At 37.1% G+C, this 27,626-nt stretch overlaps 1 protein-coding gene across 1 annotated transcript; it reads right to left on the minus strand.

The window, feature by feature from the left end:
- Positions 1 to 1,694: 1,694 nt before the first annotated feature.
- LOC143642330 (transport and Golgi organization protein 1 homolog) lies at positions 1,695 to 21,454 on the minus strand. The gene is made up of 5 exons (XM_077110657.1): positions 21,265 to 21,454; positions 19,476 to 19,679; positions 16,957 to 17,105; positions 4,241 to 4,333; positions 1,695 to 1,823 (listed from the first exon to the last, which is right to left on the minus strand). The coding sequence occupies exons 1-5, from the start codon at positions 21,452 to 21,454 to the stop codon at positions 1,695 to 1,697; spliced, it is 765 nt and encodes a 254-aa protein (XP_076966772.1).
- Between the last annotated feature and the right edge of the window lie 6,172 nt (positions 21,455 to 27,626).

Below are 27,626 nucleotides of genomic sequence, written 5' to 3' on the forward strand. Positions count from 1 at the left end.
GGGTAGGATATTTCAGAACACACTCTCTACTATCTTTTGCAACTTTTATGTAATTACAGAAACTTATAAAAATTGAAAATGAAATATGTAAGTAAAATTTTTTTAAGTACAGAAAATTGATTAATTCATTACTCTTTCAAGTAAAAAGTAAACAAATACTGTTCAATTGGACAATAGTTTTTTAGTTGATCTGCATGTTTCCAAGGGCAGAGCAAAGCAATATAAAAATTATCCAAGGTTGAGAATAAAAATATTTCCTAGGCTCATAAAAATAATTTGTTGTATCAGTACTTAAAAGTTCCACAAAATGGGCACAGAAGTGGGTTCAACTTCCTTGACTCCTAATCTTACTTTAGTTAACAGCTGGACTAAGTTCAACTTAACCAATTTTACAAAATATTTCAAAAGCCAAATTACAGCAACACTTAGCAGCAAAACTCTTACCAAGTCGTGATTCTTAGCTTTCTGTTCTCTTTCAGATTCTAACATAACATGAAGACTTTTAGCTCTCTCATCCAGAAATTCTTTAGCTTTTTCAAGAAGCTTTATTTTATCCTGGGAAAAAAAGGTGTCAAGATTACTCATTACATTTACTTGAGTTTAGAATGTAATTCCCCCCAAAGAAGGGATTTTTACCTTATATTTAGTTGCTTCATCAGAAAGAATCATATTTTGTTTCATGGTTTCTTGGACCTGTTTCTTTGATTCCTTCATCTATGTAAATAAAGCATTCAGAATTAAGATACACAAATTATAGTGCTACTATACAAGTTACTTCCAGACAAGTGACCCTTTCCAGAAGAAAGCAGTACTTAATACATATGACTGCTTAGAATTTGGATGATTTGTAGAAAATAATGAAACAAAAATTTTAAAATACAATTTTTAAATTAAAACAGGTAGAAATGATTCAAGCTAGAACCAAGGGAGAAAGAAACAAAAAAATAATTATACCTTCTCTTCATACTTTGAAACTTTCTCTATCAGTTCTTCATTTTCTTTCATGAAATTGATTATCTTTTGGGAAATTTGCTGTTCAGTGACTAAAAGGGTGAAATACACAAGATTATTACAATCACTAAATGAAATTCAATTACTCAATCTACTAAAAGCAAAGACATGTTATATGGTACTATGAGGAAATACTTCTTAGCATAACTATTATGCTTTTAAAAAGCAATCTAAGCTTATTAGCAATAAGAGTATAAAATTATTAAAATTTAAGAAAAATATAAGAACAATGATATTTTGCTGGGCGCGGTGGTGCACACCTGTAATCCCAGTGGCTCAGGAGGCTGAGCTAGAAGGATCCCAAGTTCAAAGCCAGCCTCAGCAACAGCAAGACACTAAGTAACTAAGTGAGACTTGGTCTCTAAATATAGGGGGTTGGGGATGTGGCTCAGTAGAGTGCCCCAGAGTTCAATCCCAGGTACCCCTCCCATCCAAAATGATATTTCAATTTAAGCTTATTTCACAGATGGGAAATACAGTAAAGTGTTGTAGCTTGATATTCCTCCCTTCTCAAAACACTTTCTTTTCAGAAAATGGAATCATTTAATTCTTTGCAAAGAAAAACAGAAATGAAAGCATACTGATTCACATTACCATTCTTTAAATTATCTACTCAATTACTTAATGCATGATTAAATCATTAGCACAGAAATACTCTTTAAATGTAATACATCTGCATTACATCAATATTCAAAGTTAATCTGCCCCAAATTAAAACTTATCATCTCCCTATCCACAATTTGTTCCTCCTCTTTATCTCCTATCTCAGAGTTGGAACCATCATCATCTACTCTATTATCCATGCTAGCAACCTAGGAATAGTAAAATTTTCAGGAGGTAAAAAAGTAATAGACATTAAAAGTCACTGTATCTACTTCTAACATACATAAAACACACATCAAACACCAATACAATACAAGTTAAAAAACCTAAAAATTTACCTTGATATACTCTATCTTTTACCTAGAAGAGAGGAAAAAAGATTAAATTTGATGTCAAAAATCTGCTCAATAGAAACAGCATTCCTATAACAACAGTCAGAATCATAACCAAGTGAGAATTTAATAACATTCTGGTTCAGGATAATAAATTTATAGGATTAAAAATAAGTAAAGGTTAACAAGCATTTTAAATTTAATTCGTAGTGATATTTCATAAATAGGCTCTGACATAAAAACACTAAGATATGTACCTTATTTCACAGTAAAGATGTGTGTGTATGTGTGTGTGTGTGTGTACTCAAAATCGTTTACTTGAGAATTCTAAATAACCAGGATAAAGTCTAGAAACAATGACTATTCAAAAGGAATCTGAGGAAACAATATTAAAGGCATAATCTTTGTACTAAGATATGCCACTTTCACTCACCAGAAAACATCTTAGAACTCCAATTTAAATTTGGCTATTGGCTGAATTTAGAAACTAAGAGGCTACATCATCTTATTTCTACACACCACTAAATATATAGCAAGAAATCTGAAAGGGAAGACTGCTAGAAGAAAATGCACAAGCAACAAGAGAAATGACAATTAACATATTCTGGAAAGGACAAAACCAATCATTTCCTAAAGACAGCAATAAACTGCCTGATAATAAAACCTAAGCAGAAATTGTTAAAAAACATCACTAAATTTCTTTGTAACTTAGCATATACTTGTCCTTTCAAATGTTATAAATGGTGATGGGATACTCAGATGTGTCCATGGATCATCCATGGGATCTTTGTAATAGGAAATTGCATTCAGAAAACTCCAATACAGAAAGAAATGGCATTTTTTTAATGTCATAGCCTTGCTAACATTTTACTCAAAATGACAACAGAGGAAAATGGGAAGTAGCATAAAAGCAGTCATCTAAGGAAGAGACTAAAGCTCCAAAGTCAAATGCTGAAACTGAGGAGCAAAAGCTAGGAACCAGATCCCACATAACCTAGTGAAAAGAGAAACAGGTACCGGGGTTCTTGAAATGAAAGAAACAAGAGAGAAAAATAAAGTGTTTTCATGTTTTTCCCTTCTCTTTATCCTTCTATTTCCTTTTTCCTTTTAGCTGAGAAAAAGTTCAATGAGATTAGAAAATTCCTCACAGGCAAACGATTCTTCTATTTAAGAAGGGAATACTTTTTAAGAGATTTTACACTCAATTGTACAAGGAGAGGAAACTTATCTTAACATAATTAAGAAATCAGAAAAAGAACACTCAGATTTGAAAAGATTTGTATCCAATGCTTTTGGCCTCTTTAACTATTAGGCTTTTCATATGCAAAGTCCATTTACCTAAAATAATTTTCTTCCAATTATGTTAAATAACTATGAAACAGAATGACCTACAGTACAAACATAAGTATGTATAAGCATATATATATATATATATATATATATATATATATATATATATATATATACGCTTATACATATATGTACACACATACACAAAGATAGACTAATTCTGCTCAGAAAAAAAAGACTTAATGAACAAAACATTTAATGAATTTTTGGACAACACATAATCTATACTTCCAAATAAAAAGGTATTTTCTGAACATATGATCAAATCATAAAATCTGGGAAATATATATATGAAAGACTGGAAAAATTATCTCATCTCCTTTTTCTCATTTTACTGTATTTCTTTGTAGTATTTCCCCCTGTTTATATGTGTTTATATTAACACGCAGTTCATCAACATTTAAATCTTAGTTTTTGCTTTCTTTTTCCACTTCACATTTAATTGTGAGCATTTTCTGTACCTCAAAGCTTTGAAATAGATAAATCTGCCTACTATTCCATTAAGCGAACATACAATAACCCCTAAATGAATTATGTTGTGCTAAGTCTTCAATCTAACGCACTGTTCCACTGAAAAACATTACCAAAATCTTCAAAGCATAGTTATTTCTTTAATATAGATTACTAGACATATATGCTACATAAAAGGATATTTATCTAACCTATCCCATCTTTTATTCCACTTTTAAGACTTCTGATACGTATGAAACTACTGGTCAGGATGGCTGTAAGAATTACCAGTTTTACCAACTGCAACCACACTAAATTATTTTATAAGGTTAGTTTGACTTAAACCAGTAATTTGTGTTTTAGCAACTGAAAAGGAAAAAAAGGGGGGGGGCAGTGACTATATAAAATAATCCTTGTGCTTATGTGCTAAGGTATAAGTAAGTTAATTTACTCACAACAAGAACAGTTCTCCAAAAGAAAATGACAAAGGATACCAATCCAAAGAAAACAGTGAAAACTACAGGCTCCCATGGTAGTCCATAAAAATCAGGTCCAGGTTGATACTCATCAGGCAATGGAGTAAACAGCTGAAACAGAAAAATTAGAAGAAATGGGAAACCTTAAATTTATAACAAAACAGTCACAAAGAATCATGGCAATTCTAAACCAACCTCCTCATCAGAAATCCACCTCCTCAATATTTTCCAATAGCTTCTTCAAGAGAGAGGATACTGACAGTCTCATATTTTTTGTTCACTTGCAGTGTTTTCAAGTATAATGAATCTAAAAACTTTTTTAAAAATTTATTTATGTATCTTTAGTTTCAGGTGGACACATTATTTTGTTTTTATATGGTGCTAAGGATCGAACCCCTAACCTTAACCCTAACCCTGACCATAACCCTAAACCTAACCCTAACCCTAACCCTGTGCCTCATGCATTCTAGGCAAGCGCTCTACCACTGAACCACAACCCCAGCCTGAATCTAAATACTTTAAATTGAGCATACATTTCCAGTTTGTAACAGGCCCTATATCATCACATTGTCTAACACCTGGCTAGAATCCCTCTGGATCATTCTTTTCTCTTAGACAACCTGGTTTTTATAATTTAAAAAATTCATTTAAGGCAAAAACTTAAATATATGAAAGAACTAATTAATTTTATGGCAACAAATAAAAACAATGATGATATACGTATAAGATTTTAAATCTTACTTCCATTCCATTCTTATATAAACAGATAAGTGACATGTAATTTCAGACAACTCTTGAGAACTGGCTTAGATAAACTTCTCTGAATTTAACATCCTTCTATAAAATTCAAAGCCTGATTTTAAATGGTTGCTCAAAGGCAGTGCATTAAACACCTGCCTACCTTCCCTGTTTTCATCACCCTCTATACGTAATTCGAGATAACTGTCATTTGGGCCCAATTCCCCAGCAGTCTCTGTAGGGAAAAGACCTGTAGTAACCTTAGCTGTTTCAATTGTTGGCTGCATTTCGAAACATAACATGAGGTTGTCACCTCTATTCCATCAAAAAAAAAAAAAGTGCAAGTGGGGAAAGCTCAAGTACACTCTCACTGTCCTCGCTTAACAATACAGTCATATTCTGCCTGCCTTGGGCCTGACACACTCCATTTCTCCGTCGCCACGACAGTCAGTGCACCCACTCCGCCAGAACTCAGCCACCCGCCTGCCAGAATTGGGGTCCCTCCCTGGGAATGGGACCGTCACCTCCAGTAGCTTGGCTATGAGGGCTGCGTAGAGCACCGACAGGGGTCCCAGGAGCTCCGGATCCCCCGGGGAAGCAGTGACAGAAGGCACAGTGGCAGGTACTGAGTCCATGGTGTAGGGACAGCTGAGCGGAAGCAACTCTTCCCTGCAGAACAGCACAGGACCCTCTCTTTCAACATTTCCTACTTTGGGAGGACCCAGCACAGGGGGCGGGTAGTGGGAGTGAACTTTGCCTTCCTCCACCACAGGCGCTTTCGGCCCAACGCAGGTAAAACGCATCATCAGATGAAGCCGCTGGGCGGACTGCAGTCTGCAGACCTAGGATGCCAAGGGGCGGGAGGGAGCGGGAAGAACCAACTGTGGAGCCCGGCGGGGGACAGCGTGAGGAGAGCTGAGCAATGAAAGAATTCCAGGAGGAAAGAGGCTCACCTGCCCCAGGAACTAGGAAGAGGACCCGCGATTTAGAAGGCCCTGGAGGAAGCCAGGGAACTAGCAGAAGGGGATTATAGGCAGAGACTAGGAAAAAGGAGAAAGTCAGGCCTCCCAGCCCCTCCCAGAACAAAACCCTTTTTTCAACGTGTGGAGACACCAGGTACCTGACCCAAAAGTGCAGACAGAAGAGGAGATGCTTCTCCTGCTCCCTTCAAAAGGACTACTGCTGGGACTGGGCTTTCCTTCCCTACTCACTCCAGTCCTATGTGACTTTATCCACTTGTGGATGACACTCTTTTTAAAAAGCCTTACCCTAAGGAATCATGTCATTAACACCCCACGCCGGTGGCTTCATTTCTGGATGCCACATTTTAAGGTTGCATGACTTGTGGGAAAAAACAGAATCATGAATAGCCCAAAAAGCACGTGCTAAAAATTGAAGGAACTGGGGACGCTTAACTTGGGGAGGGAATGAACATATGTGGATCTTTAAAAATCTGTCCTCAAGTTGAATATGGTCAATTCAAAAGAACAAGAATAAGCAGGAAAGCACTGAAAAAGAAGAGCAATGAAGGGTACAGGGAGGGCAGACTATATAATCAAATCATGTACCCTCGTCCAAGCCCAAGAATACATAGAGTTTGTGGGACAGAATAGAGACTCCAGAAACAGAACCAACTGCACTGGACATTTGGGGTACAATAAAAGTTAGTCTGGGGAAAATAGACTTTCTAATAAGTAGCGTTTGCAAATACCACATGGAAAATTATAAAATTGGATTTTTCTCTAATTATTCAAAAGATAAACTACAAATGTATAAGAAACCTGAATGTAAAAATAGAAAATAAACAAGTACTAGAAAATATTTGGTGAAATTTTCTATGTATTATGAGTGGGCAAAACCTGCCTCATTGAAAAAATCTTTCCTGGCTGTATATAAACCCGCTACACACACACACACACACACACACACACACACACACATACACACACACACACACACCCATGCAGTTTGACAGTGACAAGCTGAGAAAAAATATTTGCAACATATTATTGTCCAAAGAATCATGTTCCTGAAATATAAAGAACATTATAAATAAAATGGCCAGCAAACCTATACAAAAATGGGCTGAAGAAATAAAGAGATCTCAGGAAAAGAAATGCAAATAGCTATAACATATGGAAACATGTTCTGCTTAGCTCATAATGAACAAAATACAAAGATACCATTTCTCACTTGCATTGGCAAGATCCAAACGTTTGACAACATACTCAGTAGGTGAGAGAATGTGGGGGAATACAAATTCTCAGACACTGCTGATAAGTATACAAAATGATACAACCCTTATGGATGAGATTTGGCAACATCTCCCAAAACTGCTTATATATTTACCTATTAACTCAACAATCCCACTTTTTTTTTTCACTTTTTCAGTGCTGGGAAGGGTACCTAGGGCAAGTGCTCTACTGCTGAGCTATAGTCCCCCAGCCCTAACTTCTAAATATACTGGGAATACAACAACAAATGTTTAAAACTTGTATTTACAAAACTATGTTATTCAAGCATTAATTATAATAACACAAGATAGTCACAAAAGGCTGAAACAACCGTCATCAATAAAAGTTGTTGAATAAACCAAAGAAGAAAGAAAATAATTTTAAATACTGCTAAGAGCTGGTTTCCAGAATACATTTTTTAAAAATGAAGTAGAGAAAAGTACTTATAGAACACTATTTGTATCTTAGAAAGTGAAAAAAGATGAATATATTTCTTATAGCTTTGAGGTAAAATTGACATGCAATAAATTGCGTGTATTTAAAGTGTGTAATTTGATAAATTTTAACATGAAATTATGAAATCACCATTATAATCAAGATAATATACACATCCTTTACTTCCAAAAATATTATCATTCTCTAGGTAATTCTGCCCTTTGTCACCCTTCCTTCTTGCCCCCCACTTTCCCACTCCTCCAGCAAAATGTCTATCTTAATAGATTGGTTTGTATTCCTCAAGTTTTATGTGTATGGGATAATATATTGTATTTTCTATGGCTTCTCTTATTCAGCATAATTTGAGATTCGTCTGTACATCAGTTTATCTATCATCTATTTTTATTGCTAAGTAGCATTTCATTATATGTACGTACCACAATTTGTCTATCATCTATTGATAGACATTTGGATTTTTTTCCAGTTTGGGGCTTTTACAACTAAAATAGCCAAGAACACTGAAATAAAATTCCTTCTATTACTATATAACTTATCTTTTCTTTGGAAAAGAATGGTTGGATATGACTGGTGTATGTTTACCTTTTTAAGAAGGTGACTCTACCACTTTATATCCCCACCAGCTGTGTACCCATCCAGTTCCTCCATCTCTTCTCCAACCACTCAGCACAATTATCTTTAATATTAGCTATTTAATAAGTGTGTAGTGGTAACTCTTGTGCTTTAAAATTGCATTTCCCTGATAATTATGTCAAGCATTTTTAATGTCTTTATTTACTATATGTTTATCTTCTTTGATTAAGTGTTATTTTACAGGACTATATTTTTTCTTTCTAATGAGTTCTAAGAGTTCTTCATATATTCTTGATGCAAGTCTTTTATCAGATAAATGCTTTACACTAATTTCCTCCCAGCTTGTGTTTTGTGTATTTCATTCACTTCAAAGTGTATTTTGAATTACAGAGGTTTTAGATTGATGAATCCCAAATTGTCAAATCCTTTTTAATGATTTTGTTGTCAAATTTAAGAAATCTTTGCCGAACCTAAGTTCAACAAAAATTTTTCTCTTATTTTTTTCCTAGAGGTTTTGTAGTTTTGAGTTTAATATTTAAGTCTGTGAGTTAATTCAGGTGTCTAATGCAAGGCATGGATCAATATTTTGCATATAAATATGCAGTAATTTCAGTACCATTTGCTGGAAAAACTTTCCATTCTCTACTTGTCTTTCCATCTTTGTCAATGACTGTTGCCATATATATGTGTATCTATCTCTGAATTCTTGCCTCTGTTCCAATGTTTTGTCTGCGATCCTAATTACTGTAGCTTTAGAATAATTTTTTTTCCTCTTCATATGGTACTAGGGATTGAACACAGGACCTTGCATATGCTAGGCAAGTGCTCTACCACTGAGCTACATCCCCAGCCCTAGCTTAAGTCTTGAAGCCACGTATTCTAGGTCTATTGCAATCAGCTTGTCATTTTCTACAAAACTCTGCTAGGATTTTGATTGGAATAATGTTGACTCTGGTGATTAAACTGGGATGAATGGACACCTTAGTCTTCTGACTCATAAATTAGGTATAACTCTCCATTTAGGTTCTCTTTAATTTCTATCAGCAATATTTTATAGTTTTTAATATATACATTTTAGTTTGTGCCATGTTTATGTTTAAATACTTCATATTTTTATTCTATTGTACATGGAAATCTTTAAAATTTCAATTTCTAACTATTCATTGTTAATATATAGAAAATATAATTGCTTTTAGATGTAAATTTTACAATAGCTTTTTTCTAGATCATACCAGATTTTATCTATATATGTTCATGTTATCTGAAAATAAAGAGAATTTTATTTCCTCCCTTCCAATCTGAGTGCATTTTATTTCTTTTTCTTGCCTTAGTATACTAGCTATTTCCTTACTGCACCCCAGTACAATGCTGAATAGATGTAATGTGAGTAGACATCTCTGTTTGGTTTCTGATCTTGGGGAAAAGTATTCAATTATCAACCATTAAGTATGAGGTTAGCTGAATTTTTTTCAGAGGATGTTTTAAGCTCCCTTCTATTCCTAGTTTGTTGTTTGTTTTTTTCTACATCAATAATCAATGCTGAGGGGCTGGGGTTGATACTCAGTAGTAGAGCACTTGCCTAGCATGTGTGAGGCAATGGGTTCGATTCTCAGCACCGCATATAAATAAGTGAATAAAATAAAATCAATCAACATCTAAAAAAATTTTTTTTAAATAATAATCAGGGCTGATTTTTTTTTTACATGTCGATGGGATTTATTGTCACTTACTTGTACATGCACACAAAATAACAATATAATTTGGCCAATATTACTCCTCAACATTTTCCACCTCTGCTATATTTTTTAAATGCTTGTTTTGTATCTCTTGAGCTGAACACAAAGATTGTGCTTTTAGGTACATCAATGTGGTAAATTTCATTGATTTTCAAATGTTAAATAAATTTTGGATTCTTGACATAAATCCCCATCATCAGTCTAGTTTTTTATGATGTATTTTCCTTTTACATATTGTTGTATTTGACTTAAATTTTTGTTTAGAATTACTGTACAGGTTCATTGGAGATCCCATGAGAGGTCTCTGGTTTTCTTTTCTTGTTATATCTTTGTCTTGGTTTAGTGTAGTGATAACACTGGCTTCATAGGAGAAATATTTCCTTGCTTTAATATTCTACAAGGGTTTAGTATTACTAATAGGAATTAGTATCATTTCTTCCTTACAGGTTTAATTGGATCACCAATAAAGCTATCTGGGTCTTATATTTTTTTTTCTGAGTAGAAAAGTTTTTACCTATACCTTCAATTTCTTTAATAGTCAACAAGGTTTATGAAGATGTCTGTTTTTCTTGAGTGAACTTTTGCAATTTGTGGCTTAAATGGAATTTCTTCATTTCAACTAAATTGTCAAGTTAATTAACATAAACTGTTCATAATATCCCTATTATCAGTCTAGTATCTGTGGAATCTGTAGTTATATCCCTTTTCTGATTTTGGATTTTGGTAATCTGTGTCTCCTCTTTTATTTCCCTCGCTAGATGTTGATCAATTTTATTCATCTTAAAGAACTAGCATTGGGTTTCATGGATTTTCTCTTATTTTCCTTTTTTAAAATTTCACTGACTTATGGTCTTTATTATATCTTTTTTCTTGCTTACTTAGAGATTAACTTATTTTTCCTTTTCAAATTTCTCATAGTAGGAACTAAAGTTAATGACTGGAGACTTCTTTTTTAATAAAGCTATTTGGGCCTGGTAGTGCTATAAATTTTCCAATAACGCTTTAGTGACATTGCACAAATGGATATGTTGTTTTCAGTTTTATTCAACTCAAAATATGAATTTCTTCTCTGATTTATTTGACTCAAAAATTATTTAGCAGTGGGGGCTAAGGTTGTAGCTCAGTGGTAAAGTGCTTGCCTCACATGTGTGAGGCACTGGATTCGATCCCCAGCACCACATGAAAATAAATGTACTGTGTGTTCATCTACCAAAATATATATATATAATATATATATAATATATATATATATATATATATTATATATATATAATATATATAATATATATATATATATATATATATATATATATATTTAGCAGCCTGGCACTTAAGTTTCCAAATATTTGGGAATTTTCCATTATTGATTTCTCATTTTATTGTGTTCAGAGAATAAGCTTTGCCTGTCTTTGAATACTTTTATATTTACTGATAATTTTTTTTTAAGATCCACAATATGGGGGCTGGGGATGTGGCTCAAGCGGTAGCGCGCTTGCCTGGCATGCGTGCGGCCCGGGTTCGATCCTCAGCACCACATACAAACAAAGATGTTGTGTCCGCCAAATACTAAAAAATAAATATTAAAATTCTCTCTCTCTCTCTCTCCCTCTCTCTCCCTCTCTCTTTAAAAAAAAAGATCCAGAATATGGTTTATCTTGGTAAATGTTACACGTGCACTAAGAAGAATAGGTATTCAGCTCTTTGGGGGTTTTCTATAAATGTCAATTAATTTCAAATGGATGGATTGATTACGTCATTCATACTTTCTACAACCTTACTGTTATTTTTCATTTTCTGCCAATTGCTGAGGAGAGGATATTGAAATCTCTAAATGTAATCCTATATTCATCATTTTCCTCTTAATTCTATCGATTTTTATACTTCATGTATTTTGAAGGTCTAATATTAAAAGTACAAGCATTTAGGTTTATTATATAATCTTGACTGACTCCTTTATCATTAGGAAATAACTTTCTTTAGTCCTGATGATATATTTTGCCCCACAACCTCATTTGGTTTAATGTAGCTACTCCAGATTTCCTTGACTAGTGTTTAACATGAGATACCTTTTTCAATCATTTTAATTTTGACTTCTTGGTATCTTTATATTTACAGTGTTATTCCCATAGACCTCTATTTGGGTCTTGCTTCTTTAGGCAATATGACAATCTCTGTTTTTAACTGATGTATTTAGATACTTTCCACTTAATAGGATTACTGATGTGCATATGTGTAAGCTTAATATAATCTTCTATTTGTTCCTTCTGTTCTTTGTTCTTTTTCTTTTCTTTCTGACTTCTTTTGCAGAAATACCACTATAGGTATTTTTAGTGACTCCTCTATTGGCTTATTAAGCTATAACTCTGTTTTCTAATCTTAGTGCTTCAGGGTTTAGAATATACATCTTTAATTTGTCACAATCTACCTTCAGATGATACTATAGTACTTCACATATTCAATAAGAACGTTACAATAGTTACTACGCTTCTGAGATTTATACTGTTGTCATGTATTTTACTTTACATGTTTTCTAAGTCCCATACTACACTGATATTTGTCTTTAAACAGTCAATGACTTTTTAAATGTTCAAATAAGAAAAATTATTTTGAATATTTATGCGCACAGTCACCATTTTCAGTGTTCTTTATTCCTTTTTCCATTATTTCCATCTGCTGTCTTGGTGCAAGTGTAGAGTGAATTCTTTCAGCTTGTATGTCAGTACAAGTCTTCATTTTAGAAAAATATTTCACTGGGCATGATATTATTGGCCAACATTATTGCTCTTCAAATATATTAAAGGTATCACTCCACTATATTCTCTTATGCCTAATTTCTGACAAGAAATCTGATGTCATCCTTAGTTCTTCTCTACATAAAAGTCTTCTCTAACTGCTAAGATTGCTCTTTATCACTGGTTTTGAGCAATTTATTTATGATATAATATACCTTGATATAGCTTTATTCATGCTTTTTGTACTCTAGTTCCATTTAATATCTTGGATCTGCAGATTTACAGGTTTTTTTATTTTTTTATTGGTTATTCAAAACATTACAAAGATTGCAGAATCACATCGGTTACACATTCACATTTTTACATAATGCCATAATACTAACTGTTGTATTCTGCTACATTTCCTATCCTCTACTATCTCCCCTCCCCTGCCATTTTCTCTCTCTACCCCATCTACTGTAATTCATTTCTCTCCTTATTTTTTCCCATTCCCCTCACAACCTCTTATATGTAATTTTGTATAACAATGAGGGTCTCCTTCCATTTCCATGCAATTTCCCTTTTCTCTCCCTTTCCCTCCAACCTCATGACTCTGTTTAATGTTAATCTTTTCCTCCTGTTCTTCCTCCCTGCTATGTTCTTAGTTGATCTCATTATATCAAAGAAGACATTTGGCATTTATTTTTTAGGGATTGGCTAGCTTCACTTAGCATTATCTGCTCTAATGCCATCCATTTCCCTGCAAATTCAATGATTTTTGTCATTTCTTAGTGCTGTGTAGTACTCCATTGTGTATAAATGCCACATTTTTTTTTATCCATTCATCTATTTAAGGGCATCTAAGTTGGTTCCACAATCTAGCTATTGTGAATTGTGCTGCTATGAACATCGATGTGGCAGTATCCCTGTAGTACGCTCTTTTAAGGTCTTCAGGGAATAGTCCGAGAAGGGCAATAGCTGGGTCAAATGGTGGTTCCATTCCCAGCTTTCCCAGGAATCTCCATACTGCTTTCCATATTGGCCCCACCAATTTGCAGTCCCACCAGCAATGTACAAGAGTACCCTTTTCCCCACATCCTCGCCAGCACTTGTTATTGTTTGACTTCATAATGGCTGCCAATCTTATTGGAGTGAGATGGTATCTTAGGGTGGTTTTGATTTGCATTTCTCTGACTGCTAGAGATGGTGAGCATTTTTCCATGTACTTGTTGATTGATTGTATATCCTCTTCTGAGAAGTGTCTGTTTAGGTCTTTGGCCCATTTGTTGATTGGGTTATTTGTTTTCTTATTGTTTAATTTTTTGAGTTCTTTGTATACTCTGGATATTAGGGCTCTATCTGAAGTGTGAGGAGTAAAAATTTGTTCCCATGATGTAGGCTCCCTGTTTACCTCTCTTATTGTTTCTCTTGCTGAGAAAAAACTTTTTAGTTTAAGTAAGTCCCATTTGTGATTCTTGTTTTTAACTCTTGTGCTATGGGTGTCCTATTAAGGAATTTGGAGCCCGACCCCACAATATGTAGATCGGAGCCAACTTTTTCTTCTATCAGACGCAGAGTCTCTGATTTGATATTAAGCTCCTTGATCCATTTTGAGTTAACTTTTGTGCATGGCGAGAGGAGGGGATTCAGTTTCATTTTGTTGCATATGGATTTCCAGTTTTCCCTGCACCATTTGTTGAAGATGCTATCCTTCCTCCATTGCATGTTTTTAGCCCCTTTATCGAATATAAGATAATTGTAATTTTGTGGATTGGTTTCTGTGTCCTCTATTCTATACCATTGGTCCACCTGCCTGTTTTGGTACCAGTATCATGCTGTTTTTGTTACTATTGCTTTGTAGGACAGTTGATGCATGTATATACTATGTAACATTTAAATCAGGTTAAATATATCTACCTCCTCAAACATCATTTATGGTAAAACTTTCACAATCTTTTCTTCTAGTACTCTGAAATGTACAGTATGTTATGGTTATCTATAGTCCCCTACTATTCTCTCTGCACTTATTTGAAAGTTTCCATGATAAAAATACTAAAAATAAATTTTAACTTAAGATATAACTTCAAATATTTAAAGGATTTCTATGTAGAAAAGAATTCAATTTTATAGAGGAAATCATGTGGAGGAAAATTTGGAGTCAATACAAGGATGAACTAGACAACAGAAGAACAAATAGCCTTGTAAGAGAGTGACTCATGCTAGGAAATACTGGTGTACAGGCCTCATAACTACTTGTCAGGGCCACAGTAAAGAAAATTACAGCAATGAGTGAGAAACTAGACTAACAGCCTCCCAAGGTTTCTTCTAACACTAAGATTCTACTAAGATTCCATTGATCAATGAATCTGATTGGTGCACATCTCCCAAACACATCAGAGCCTATTCCTCTCCAGTCCTATCAGATATCATACTACTTGTTTAAGATTTTACATTGACTTGTTCATAATTTTTGCATATATTTGTTAAGTCCTTTTCTTAAGGCTTTCAATAATCACAATCATGCCTTACACCTGTTAGACTCTTTTAGTCCTCGCACAATGTCCTGTACGTTCTGGGCCATCAAAATGCCTTTTTGAAGGCTCCTTTCAAATCAGTCTCATAACATTGTGCCTCTTCTTTGCCACTCACGTCAATGTCTTACCTGTCACCGCAAAATCACTGACCATACCTGCACCACATTCATGTACCTCGACCTAGACCTAGAGGAGGACTCTGTGCATACCTAAAAATATGAATAAAGAAATCCTTCCCATATCGTGAGGCTGTAAACTTTCCAAGTGATGTTGATTCATTCTGATAATCAAATTATGACTGTGGAAGACTGGGCTTTAATCACTGGAAATATTATTCTAACTGCCTGGCTTGGACATACTCATTACCCAGGTGGCTGCCACCACCATGAACAAACATGGAGCCAACTGAAAAATGATTCATTTCTCCCCATCATATCTTTTCCACCCTGGTGGTCTTCCTCCCCAGGTATTCATTGTCTTTATACCACCTCTGACTGCCTACATGAAAATTAGGGGGTGCGTGGGGGTAAAACCCTACAAAATGCCAGACACCTCACCAGACACTTTACCTTGTCAAATAATTTAATTCTTATGATTGGAGTAAGCATGATCTACATTTTTTAGATGGGGAATCTGATATTCAAAAGTTTAGTTATTTGCCCAAACTTCTAAATGATAAAGTTGGGATTTGAAACCAGATCTACCTGGCTTCAAAATCTATACATTTTCCAAGGAAAACAACAACATCACTTTTCTTACACAAGTCTTGAAATAACACAACCTACAGGAAACAACTTCAGTTGAGAAGGATTACTGTCACAATGGCCCTAGGATCATCTTATCCTCCAATCTCTAAAAGCTTTCTCATTCCTATAATTAAACTCTAAAAGTCCAATATCAACAAATACCATGAGGGGGAGGTAAGTCCTAAAATGCTTAGATAAGCTTCTAGACAGATTAAATGTCTTGTTTGGATCATGATTTTCTTTAGAAAGGTCAGCCTTAAGTGACTCTTTCTAAGAAACAGATCTAACCTAATTCCTTTCATTCTTAAAACTTTCTAAGGATCCCCACTATTAATGGTCTAATGCTACTTTGGCTCATGACTTCCTTTAAGATTTGCTGGCCTCTCCAACAGACCATCCCCCTCCAACTTCACACTTTATACAACACCAACTATTCACATTCTCCTGGCCTCCCCAAATATCCTTTTCTTCATGTTTCCATTTCTCTGAACACATTTCTTCTGACTGCCAGCTTCCCCCACCATCCTCCACCCCAGCCTGTCTAATCAACAAGAAACCACATGTCACACTCCTGTTTGCCCTTTGCCTGTGCTTCAAACACATCTCAACTACTTTCTGACCTTATTGATCACCCTTCCAACCATAATAAATGCATTTATGGACAATAATGTTCTACCATCAAATAAATACCTCTCTTTCTGCCATTATCTTACTGTGTTTCAAGTGAATGCTATTATCTCCCTGCCAGAATGAAAGGTTCTGAGGGGAAGAACCAAGTTTTTACAGGTGTACAAATGTCCAGCCTTGGTAGACAGCAAATCTTCCTCATATGCTAAACTAAGTAGCCATTAAGCCACACCCCTATGGCTTTTGTTTTAGGAGCTATCTACTCAAAGGGTCAGGAGTCATTTTCATAAAGACATTTTAAGTTCTTCACTTCATGACCAGAAGCCACTTAAAAACTAATAAATAATCAACATTCTAATTGAAGAAACTATGTCAAACTTACCATCTTAGTGAAATAAAGCAAGAATGAATATAACAAGGAAAGCATGTTGTCCAAAAGGGTGGCATCTGCTGGCTCTTCCACCTTTATCTCCTCTACGTGGTTTTCTGTATCAGCATCATCAACAGGAGTACCTTCTGTTATAAGTAGCTCTAAAATTGAAAGGGGAAATGGCTATTTTATTTTATGCTATAGAATAAGAAATGTCTCTCTTCAGTTTCAATATTCATCGAGTGTTTCACTAAATATATGAGTCACAGTGCCTGGAATATGTGGCTCTCCTAAAGACAATTAACACAGAGAAGAAAACTTCAAAATCCTAATTAGAGCTGTCAGACCCTTCAATTATAAAATGAACAATCTCCAGTCTACTCTCCACTACTTCCATGGCCATACAACTGCTATCAGAGCAATATTTACTAAAGGAAAATTTTAAAAACCAGAGATATATAGACAGGGTCACATTCAACAAACATAGATTTAGTGCTGGTGAAACTTTGTGTTAAAAATTTTAGGAAAGCTGAAAGAGAGGGAGTCTTGGTTTGCAGATTTACAGGTGGAATGAGCCAAGGCTTAACACAGCATCTGGCAACTGGCAGAGATACTCAACAACTATTTATTGAGTGGACAGATGACAGCTATTTAAAAAGAACACAGTAATACCAAGAGAGACTAAAGGGAATTGGGTACAAACCTGCATTGAGGCTCTGTGAATGAGGTAGAATTCCAGTTAGACCAGAGAGCTTGTAGGGGTGGAATTTCAGTATGAGCTACATGAGCCTGGGGTACTTTTGATTAAACAGCTAGGAGTCCAACATGCAGTTATTAAGAAGTTGGACCAGTTGGGCTGGGGATGTGGCTCAAGCGGTAGTGCGCTCATCTGGCCGTGCGGCCAGGGTTTGATCCTCAGCACCACATTAAAAAAAAAAAAAATGTGGTGTCCGCCGATAACTAAAAAATAAATATTAAAACTAACTAACTAACTCACTCACACACTCTCTCTCTCTCCCTCTCCCTCTCTCTAAAAAAAAAGGAAGTTGGACCAGTTGCCTCTAAGGTCTTTCTCAACCCTGAGATTCCATTCACTACTATTTTTTTAAGCTTTTGGCTAATTTTTAATTTTTTTTTTTAGTTTTTGATGGACCTTTATTTTATTTATTTGTATGCAGTGCTGAGAATCAAACCCAGTGCCTCACATGTTAGACAAGCACTCTACCACTGAGATACAACCCCAGGCCCTCCATTCATTATTGGTCTATGAATTTGACTGCTGGTGAAGTCTGCCCATTGGCTCAGCATCTCAGCACCTGAGACACATTAAATGACATTTGGGAAGATTTTACCTATAAAGGTGATTGACATCATTTTGTGGTGGAACCTAAAAGGCCAGGGAAATAATTCATGCTTAATTTTGTAAGCCAAGTTTTCCCTAATCTTGAAAGTTTTGCAGCATGAAAATAACAAATCTTAATGGTGCGTGATTCATTTTCAGAACCTTATGGAGTTAAAGACAGTTCAGAAGTCAGTAGTGTTCATATATGGATGCAATGTCTTCTGGAAAATGGGAGAACTGATATGTCATTCCTTCTCAAATTAACTGAATCCCCCCCTCCTATGAGTTCTCCTACACTCTGTGTGTGCAGATGGGGGGGGTCAGGTTCAGTGCTGCTAAGCCCTGCACTGGTGCAGGATAATGCTATAGCTATGCTTACAGACCAGAACGTTTAAAAACACAAAATACAGTAATTATGGCTTCATAGCACCATACTGGATGGATAAAATAAAACAATTAGTCATCATCTAATTTACTGATAAAATGAGAGTGAGCAACACAAAAGTAGAATGCTGTTGATGCCATTATTGGGGATTTTTTTGAAAAATTGTTTCTCATCTACCACTGGATACTGTGAACTATGATGAAGTATTCATAAGTGTCAGTCAAAAATGGATTGCAGTTCTGTACTGTTTCCTGTAAGTATATAGTATAAAGATCTGGACCATTGACTGCATTTGAAAAAGTTTAATTACCATGTCCAGGAAGCAAGTCAAAACAGGACTTGAGCTATATTACATTCCATATAGAAGAAAAGGGAAAAAACACAGAATTTATGAGACTATGAACAGTGATTCTCAAGCTAACTTGTACCAGGCCAGACTTTCCTGGAAGGCCTGCTAAACACAGATTGTGGGTCCCACCCCCAGAGTTTCTGGTGCTGTTGGTCTGGTTGAAAATTACAGTTTTAGAGCATAAGGCCTTTGAAGAATAATATTTTAGTTGTAAATGGTTTACACAAGCTAGTCATAGCTAAACATTTGCTTTTAAGTGAGTTACAGTCTCTGGCCTATTTTTGATTTCTAGTCATCTTTATTCTTGATTTTCTCTCACTTAAGAGATTTTTTTCTGAACTCACATGTACCTATATCACTCTCTGCTCTATTTTGTACCTTTGGCAACAAATATCCTTGAAAGCCTTCATTATGATAATGCCTCTACTTTGTAGAGAAAAATTGGCAAGCTTTACCTGGGTCTACTTTCTCAGTATTTGGGATCTGAGACACTTCTAAGACACCCATGTCCTCAGTCACAGGTTGACTCAAGAGGCTGGGCTCTTCAGGATGGTTCATATTTAAATGATGACTCAGGAGGCGAGGCTCTTCATGAAGATTTCTATTAAGATGATTTGTGTTCTCTTTAGGAAAATCATCTTCATGGGGTGGCTGCATCTCTACAGGGGAGAAGAATGCATTGAGCCAGCTGGATGACACTATCTACCCCCACTTAAGCCCAATGATCAGCACTCCCCCTCAGCACACAGCTCCAGATACCTCAACACTGCCCTCCATGGCCTGGCATGCACCCATGAGAACAACTGGGCAAGGATACGGGACGGTTAATTGTTTTCATCCCATTTAAAGGATGACTGAACTATACAGCCAAATTTATAAAGAAGTCTTTAATCCAAAGTATTTCATAAACAAATACATTTATGATAGAGGCTTCAATAACTTACCTTCCCTTGGCAAACCAACATACACCCACATGAATAAATGTGCAGAAGAGAATTCTGGTCCAGAACAAAAATGTGAAATGTCTATTCTGCTCAGAAATAACAGGAACTCTTTCATCTACAAGTGTGCTGGTCTCACCGAGCCAGTATAGAGAAGGGAATTCCGTATGTCTAGCTTGCTAATGTGCCTTTCAAATATGTTCAAAGTAACCTAGGAGCCAAAAGGTGAACCTATCTCCTTCCTGAGCTCAGGACATAGAACAATAGGATCCAGAGCAAAGATTATCTCTTTACAGCTTCATATTCTACCCTGAACATTCACTTGTACTTTGCATTCTTATCCAAAATATATCTGCTTTGATTAAATGTACAACTGTTTCCTTCCCCAAATTATCAGGTAAAATTAGCATTCTTGGGAAGTAAATTTTTCCAATGGCTTTATGTTCTTCTGGAATTCTTATCATATACTCTCAGTTGAAATATTTCATTTTGAAAAACAATGGATAGAGATGATCAAATATGAAACCAGGAAACAGAAAGCTTTTTTCAGGATATTGGCTCATTGTCAGTTTGACGAATATTTAATTGAAAGGCTTCTATGTGTCAAGCACTACATTATAAGGCTTGTCATCCTGGTTCCATCCTTGATTAATATGAATGCAAGGACCTTAGAACCCAGTGGAGTAAAACCAGAATAAGTGACCTCTCCCCCAAGAGACTAGAGATAGCATGGTATCCACAAAAGATAAATGCTGGGGAGGGGAATTCAGGCAAGCTATCCATTAAAAGTTATTCTAGGGCTAGGGTTGAGTGACAGAGCACTTGCCTAGTGCAAGTGAGGCACTGGTTTCGATCCTCAGCACCACATAAGAAGAGATTAAATTCTAAAAAAACAAAAAAGTTATGCTAGTCACTCCACACCCACATGATCTAGTACAGATATTTTATGATTAAGAAATTATGTTTAATAAAGCCCTTTTATAATTTTAACATAAAATCTGTACTGTTAACAGGTCTACTTTTGTGCATTAGTTTCTCATTTATATCTTTCTCTTTAGCTTTTTATAAAATTTCTCTTTGAACATGCTAACCAATCCCAACTGTCCTAAAGGAAAAAAAGAATAAGCAATGTCCTTTCATGCTCTAGCCCCAAAGAATGAATAAAGGAACATATGGGGCTCCTGAGTCAGCCTTCTTTCTCCTTTAGGCACATGGAAACTGAATAGAACTTTACAATAATACACAAAAACACCTGGATGGAACAACTCCTTCTCTCCAGCTCAAGCCGCAGGCAGGTATTTACCTTCAGCTTTAGCCCAGATTTCCTCTAGAGGAGGCGCTGTTACAAATGGAGCAGTCTCCTCCACTGTGGAGTGCTTGTACCTCACAAAATAGATCAAGTATTGGATATCATCAAGCACGGCAGCCTCTTCAAATATGTTACTTTCCTTTATTCCTATGTCTCTAACATCATTCACACGATTATCAAGCATTTGCTCTGCTACGCTCAAAATGTGTGACTCAGAGGCACGGAAGACCTTATCTAGAACCTTATCTAGAACTTTTTACACATTATAGGGCAGGCTCTCCTGCTGTGCCGACTTCAGCTTTAATGACATTTCCTGCAACATGGCTTCCAGTTCTTGGACATCAAAGTACTTCAGGAAGTGTTGCAAGGACTTTTGTTCTGTAAAGAAGCTGCGGATAATGGGCAAGTCTTCCTTCTGATCACTAACCTCTGGCTTTAGGGCTATATGTGGACTCTGTGGGAGTACATCATCTTCAAGGTCTGCAGAAGCAGGACCCTGGCTTTCTGCATCCGTGATATGCCCTATGTCCTCAAGGTCCTCTTTTGAGATTTCTTTTCCAGTAGCCTTTTCTGTAGACCCTGAAGTGTTCAGATGTTCCTTAGGGTTGTCTTTTTCAAGATCGTCAGAATCTTTATCCTGAAATACTTCACTTATCCCTGAAGTCTGAGTGTTTTCCTCATCACTTCCGTCAAAGAGTCCCTGGGCTTCCTCATCTGCCAGAGGACTTTCCTCCTTTCCCATTTCCATATCACCTCGTTCCTTGTCCATCATGTCTACCCTTTTAGCTGTGGTTTCACTTTTCTTAAAAATCTCCCAAATTATACTCATTGCTTTCTCAAGAACGTGTTGGTTAACATTCTGAATCCCAGAATGTTTTTCTTTTGACTGTTTTGCACTTACAGCATTTTCATCCTCCACTAGCTCTTCAGGGGGATAATAATCCTAAAACTGAGTCTAAAACTGAATTGAGTCTAAAACTGAATTGGCTTATAAAAATTTTGGAGTATTTATTATTGTTATTGCAACAAACCTCTTCATCTGAATCTGAATGGCTACATCCTCCCCACCACCCACCTCTAATCCAGGACTGGGAAGCAATTCTGTCCACTTCCTGAGCACAGAAGAGGCTGCAGTTCCCAGGTGGCCGGTACAGATCCTTGGCCTCTTTCAAAAGCAAAAGATTACTGGCTCACCTGCTACCCTACCTCAAATATGAAGGGAGGCTTCTATGCACAGAAATGACAGGATTGAAGCAGAGTCGGGCCGAGACCTTGGAACACATTGCATGCCTGGACTCGGTGCTCTTCCCAAGCCTAAACTCTAGTCCCTGTTAAAAGGCAAAACCAGCCCAATCCCCAGTGCAGCAAAAGGACGGGGGGCCAGTGAGCTGTTCCCAAGGAGCCCCATCATCAACCTGCCGCTGGGATTAGGGCCACCGAGCCCTGGAGAGCATCTGCCCTGATACTGCACCTGCCCAGGTCCCTGTGGCGGGGGCAAAAAAGCGCTCTGCTACAGCGTGGGGAGCCCCGGATGCGTGGCGTGCAACCTCATCACCCACTGAGATCCTAGGTGAATCCTGGAAGGGAATAAACTGAGAGCTGTCCCTGGGGAATCCTGTTTCCCAACCCCCACCTCAGTCAGTAGAGAAAAATAAAACGCTGGCAACAAGTGGGAGTCGAAGCCCCCCCCCCCCAGCGGGCTGGCTGGGGCGCCGGCAGAGCCGGAGGGGACACACGCAGGGTCCTGAGGCTCTTGTCACTCCTGCGCCCCACCCGTCATCCTGCGACCCCCTAGCCCAGTCCGTGGGGCTGGGGACTGGGGGATCGGAGCCCCATGCAGCCCAGAAGAGCCACAGCGGAGACCCAGGCCGCCTGCCCACCTACTCACTGCTGCATTCGTCGTCTGCACAGAGTTTGTGCTCCCAGAAGCTTCGGCCGGTGCTCAGGTCCGGTTGGCCCAGCACTCGCCGGGTCGGACAGAGCACGAACAGCCAGAAGAGAAGCCCCAGTGCCGCAGCCATGTTGTGGTCACCTCGGGGAGCCGGTGACACAGTGGAGTAGGCTGCGGCGGGCGTCGGCGGGTGGCCCAGGAGCTGGGGCTCAGGGGGCGGGTGGGTAGCGAGGCGCGGAGGGGCGGCGCCCGGGAAGGCTTAAGCCTTTCCCGGATAACACGTCAGCAGGGATATATTGGGGTCGATGCACTGGCTCTACTGGGGAACGCAGGGAGCCAGAGCTCCCCGTCCTTCTCTAGTGGAGACCTGCTCCTCAACTGAAGAATTTCTCCTCTAGTCGCTGCCGTGGCAACTAGGACTCTCTTTCTTGTCCAATCACCTGCCTTTGCTTCGGTGACCTCACAAGCGACCCTCCGTGTGATTCCATTCCTCACCCACCCATCCCCCGCCACTCCGCCAACCCGTCCTTTCTGGCTTTCCCCAATGTCTCATTTCTGGTTCATCCTGAACTAGCCTACTCCACTTCACCATTCACTCCCATCCCCCATTCCTGGTCTGGTACCTCCTTTTCTGAACTACCAAATCCCACCCATGACTTGTCACAGCTAGTCTATGGTTCCAAGCTCCCTCCCCTTCAAACTCCTAGAGGTTCCTTGAAGCCCCACCCCAAGATCCCTCTGATTAGGAAAGGGGAAAGTGGGAAAGTGAATGGAACTGTGATTGAGGGTGTAAACTGGAGACTGTGACCTGCTTTTTTTAAGGCAGGGACAAGTGAGGGCAGAGAGATGGACAGTAGTCTTTGGGCTAAGATCTTGAGATTCTTATCTTTATCCATAAGGGAAGAAATCATTTAATTCAACAGCATATTTTTAACTTTCATTTTGTGCTACCATTCATGCCAGACGCTGGACAAAGCCCTAGCATGGTGTGGGAGTGGATGAAAATCAAAAGACAAGATATCTGGTCCTGGTCCGAAAAAGTCCACAACTTAGTGGGAACCAACTGTCAAAACCGATTGTCAGAGAAGAAAGCTATTAGCTAACATTTCTTGAACACTTTCTTTATGTCCAGTTGTTATTCTAAAGGTTTTATATATATCAATTCATTTAATCTTCATAACAATAGTACCTTACAGTAGTAGTAGGTCCTATTCCAGTCCTTATTTTAGAGTAAATTGAGGCAGTCACACATCCAGTGAGCAATGGAGCTAAGTTTCAAACCCAAGGAGTAGACTCCTTTTCATCACAACCCATCAACTAACAAGCAAATGTTGTACTTTCTGACAAGAGGAGCAAAATCTGATTTAAATCATAATATAGCTGAATTACTGATATGTACAGTTAAGTGGGGGAAAGGCACAAGCTAGGCAGCCCAAGGAAGAGTGTCTGCAATGCTCCCATCCTTGGTGGAACCATTCTCATTTGTCTGTGACCAAGGGCTTGTTACTATAGTCTCTGCTAAAGTTATTCATCAACCTCCAACAATGAACCCATCAGTTGTTTCCCCAAATTAAGTGAATCTTTAGAACTTAGAGAAAAGAATGTAGTCCACCATGTTCATAATGTTAAATAAAGAAAACAATGGAAAAAAGGTGTGCACAAACATTTGTCTACAGGGGCCATGAGAGGTCCCCGTTGGTCCAGTGTACTTCTGCGCTTTCTGGAGAACCAGTGGATCATAGAGAGAAACTGTCTGAGTCATTCTTCATTTCTTTTCTACCATGTATTTATTATGTTATAAAATGTATCTAGTAGGCATCTCTAACAACATGTTGAAAACTGAATTCATTTTTCTCTCAAAATCTGCTCCTTTCAGTCTTCCCTATCTCAGAAATAAGAATGACAATTTAATTCCCATTATCCAGGTGCTCAAAGCCCAAAACTTACAAACCAACATTGATCTCTTTTCTCTCACATTCCAACTCCAGTCCATTAGACAATATTATGTCTTTATTTTTTATAATTTTATTGAGATATAGTTGACCTACAATAAATTGCAAATGTTTAAGGTGTAAAATTTGACAAGTTTTGACATGAATATACCAATGAGACTATCACCAAAATCAAGAGTCTTTCATCCTTCTTTGTAAGCCCTCCCCTCTCCTTTTCTGGCTGTCTCCAAACATCTCCTGTCATTATAGATTGTTTTGCATTTTCTAGAATTTGATATAAATTATAGAGCATTTTATTTATTTATGTTTCTGACTTCCTTCTTTCCAAGTAAGCATTTGAAACATGCCCAGAATCTGACCACTCCTCTGCATCTGCTAAGCCAATATACAGGCCAAACCCACATCATAAGTCACCTGAATGATTTCCATAGCCTTCTTCCGTCCTTGCTTCTGCCCTCATTTTCCCCAATATCTATTGTCCTGATGGCAACTAGAGTGATATTTTTAAATATAAATTTGATTGTGTCTCTCTGTTCAAAATCTTCCTATAGCTTCCCATTTCCAAATAAAAGGCAATGACTTTAGCCAGGCCTGGTTGTACTCATCTGTAATCCCAGAAGCTCAGGAGGCTGTCAGGAGGATCCTGAGTTCAAAGCCAGCCTCAGAAATGTAGTGAGTCCCTAAACAACTCAGTGAGATCCTATCTCTAAATAAAATATTTTAAAAAGGACTGTGGGTGTTGCTTAGTGTTTAAGTGCCCCTGGAGGTTCAATCTCTGGTATCAGGAAAAAAAAAAGGAAAAAAAGCCATGACTTTATTATGGACTGCCCTGCCTTATTATGGACTGCTCTTAATCAATGTGACTCCCCTCATCCTTTTCCCCCCATTTCCTAACATTCTTCTCTTGCTCTTTTAGTTCCATTTAAATACACCAAGCCCATCCCTGCTTCAGAGCATTTACACTTGCAACTTTGCCTCAACCTTAACTCCCCAAATCATCTGACTAGCTAACTACCCCCTCACTTTATCATGTCTTTGTAACAGTGACATTTCATGTGATAAAGGCCTTCCCTGGCCACCCTACACAAAATAGAGCCTCTTGCCATGACTATCAAGCCCATCACCCTGCCTTTCTTTCTCTTCAGACCTGCCTTACACCACTTTTACTACTTTCCTTACATTTGTTTATCTACTTGACTGCTCCAACCCAACCTCAAACACAATTTCCAACACGAGCAGAAAATTAGTTGTTTTGTTCACGACTGTTACATCAGTGACTAGGGAAATGCCTAGAATGTATGAGAGAGTTAACAAATGATTTGTTGGATAAACTCATGGTTCCAATGATATTATAAATATACTATACTATTAAACTAAACACATATATTAACTATTAAGCGCCCATATATAAATAGTACTGAGAGGAAATAAGCTATGAGAACAAGGCATTAAAGGTCCACCTCTCAGCAGCATGCATCCTCAACTCCAGGAATGTACCCCTGAATGTTTGTGTTGAATAAAAACATAGTTGTTGTGGAGAGTAGTTGTTTGGTTACATGATACTGGAATATTTAAGCAGATCTTTAAAAACTAGTTTTAATTTTTTCTTATTTTTCTTATTATAGAATATGGTATGTTGTAGAATTTTTCTTATTATAGAGATTAATGATAATTCATTGGTGGAAAAATCAGAATAGCAAAATGATCTAATTGCATATTATCTTCTTGATATTTACTTTGACTCATAATCAGATATAATTTTATATGCATAGTTAGTGCTTCCAGTTACTGAAGAACTAGCTGCTTAGTTTGTAGAGTTTTCAATATTTTGATTTATCAGTATTATTTTTTAAACTTATTGCCTTAAAGACATATTAACTAGTCTGGTGGATAATGAGAAGAAAATTTCTCAACTGGCCACAATAAGGTAGTGGTAGCTCTTTCTACCAGGATACATACAATTAGTGGATGAATCAGCATTCACTTTTACTCATAGCATTTAAATATGTGGCATTGATGTTTAATATAAGGTTATGTTAAAAACCTTCAGAAAAGTAACAGGATAGAATGTGGTGGTGATTGTTAGCATGGAGATAAATAATCTCAAGTGCATTATTTTTTAATACCTCAAAGGGAATTCTTACGGGGTAAGGGTTGAGTAATTGTTAAAAATAAATGTATCCAGTTTGGGTGGAGGGGACATAAAATTCTAAGTATGAAGGGTTCCTAATGTCAGAGTACAATCTAAATGAGACAAGAAAAACATGTCTGAAACAAATAATTGGCAGCATAATAACATATACCATTGGAAACTTGTGAAGGCACTTGCCTAGGAGCATTCAGAAGGCCTAACGCTGCCGTTACCAGGAAGAACCTCATCTATTGTAAATGATGTGCCAGAGAATAGTGTTAAACATTATGGAGGACTAAATCTCTCCAAGAGGGGCAACAGATTTACCCTCGCATATGAAACATTGGAAAAAAGTGGACAAAATACAAACAACAACAGTTCT

This window comes from Callospermophilus lateralis, chromosome 11 (genome assembly GCF_048772815.1).
Source record: "Callospermophilus lateralis isolate mCalLat2 chromosome 11, mCalLat2.hap1, whole genome shotgun sequence".
NCBI classification, from domain to species: domain Eukaryota; kingdom Metazoa; phylum Chordata; class Mammalia; order Rodentia; family Sciuridae; genus Callospermophilus; species Callospermophilus lateralis.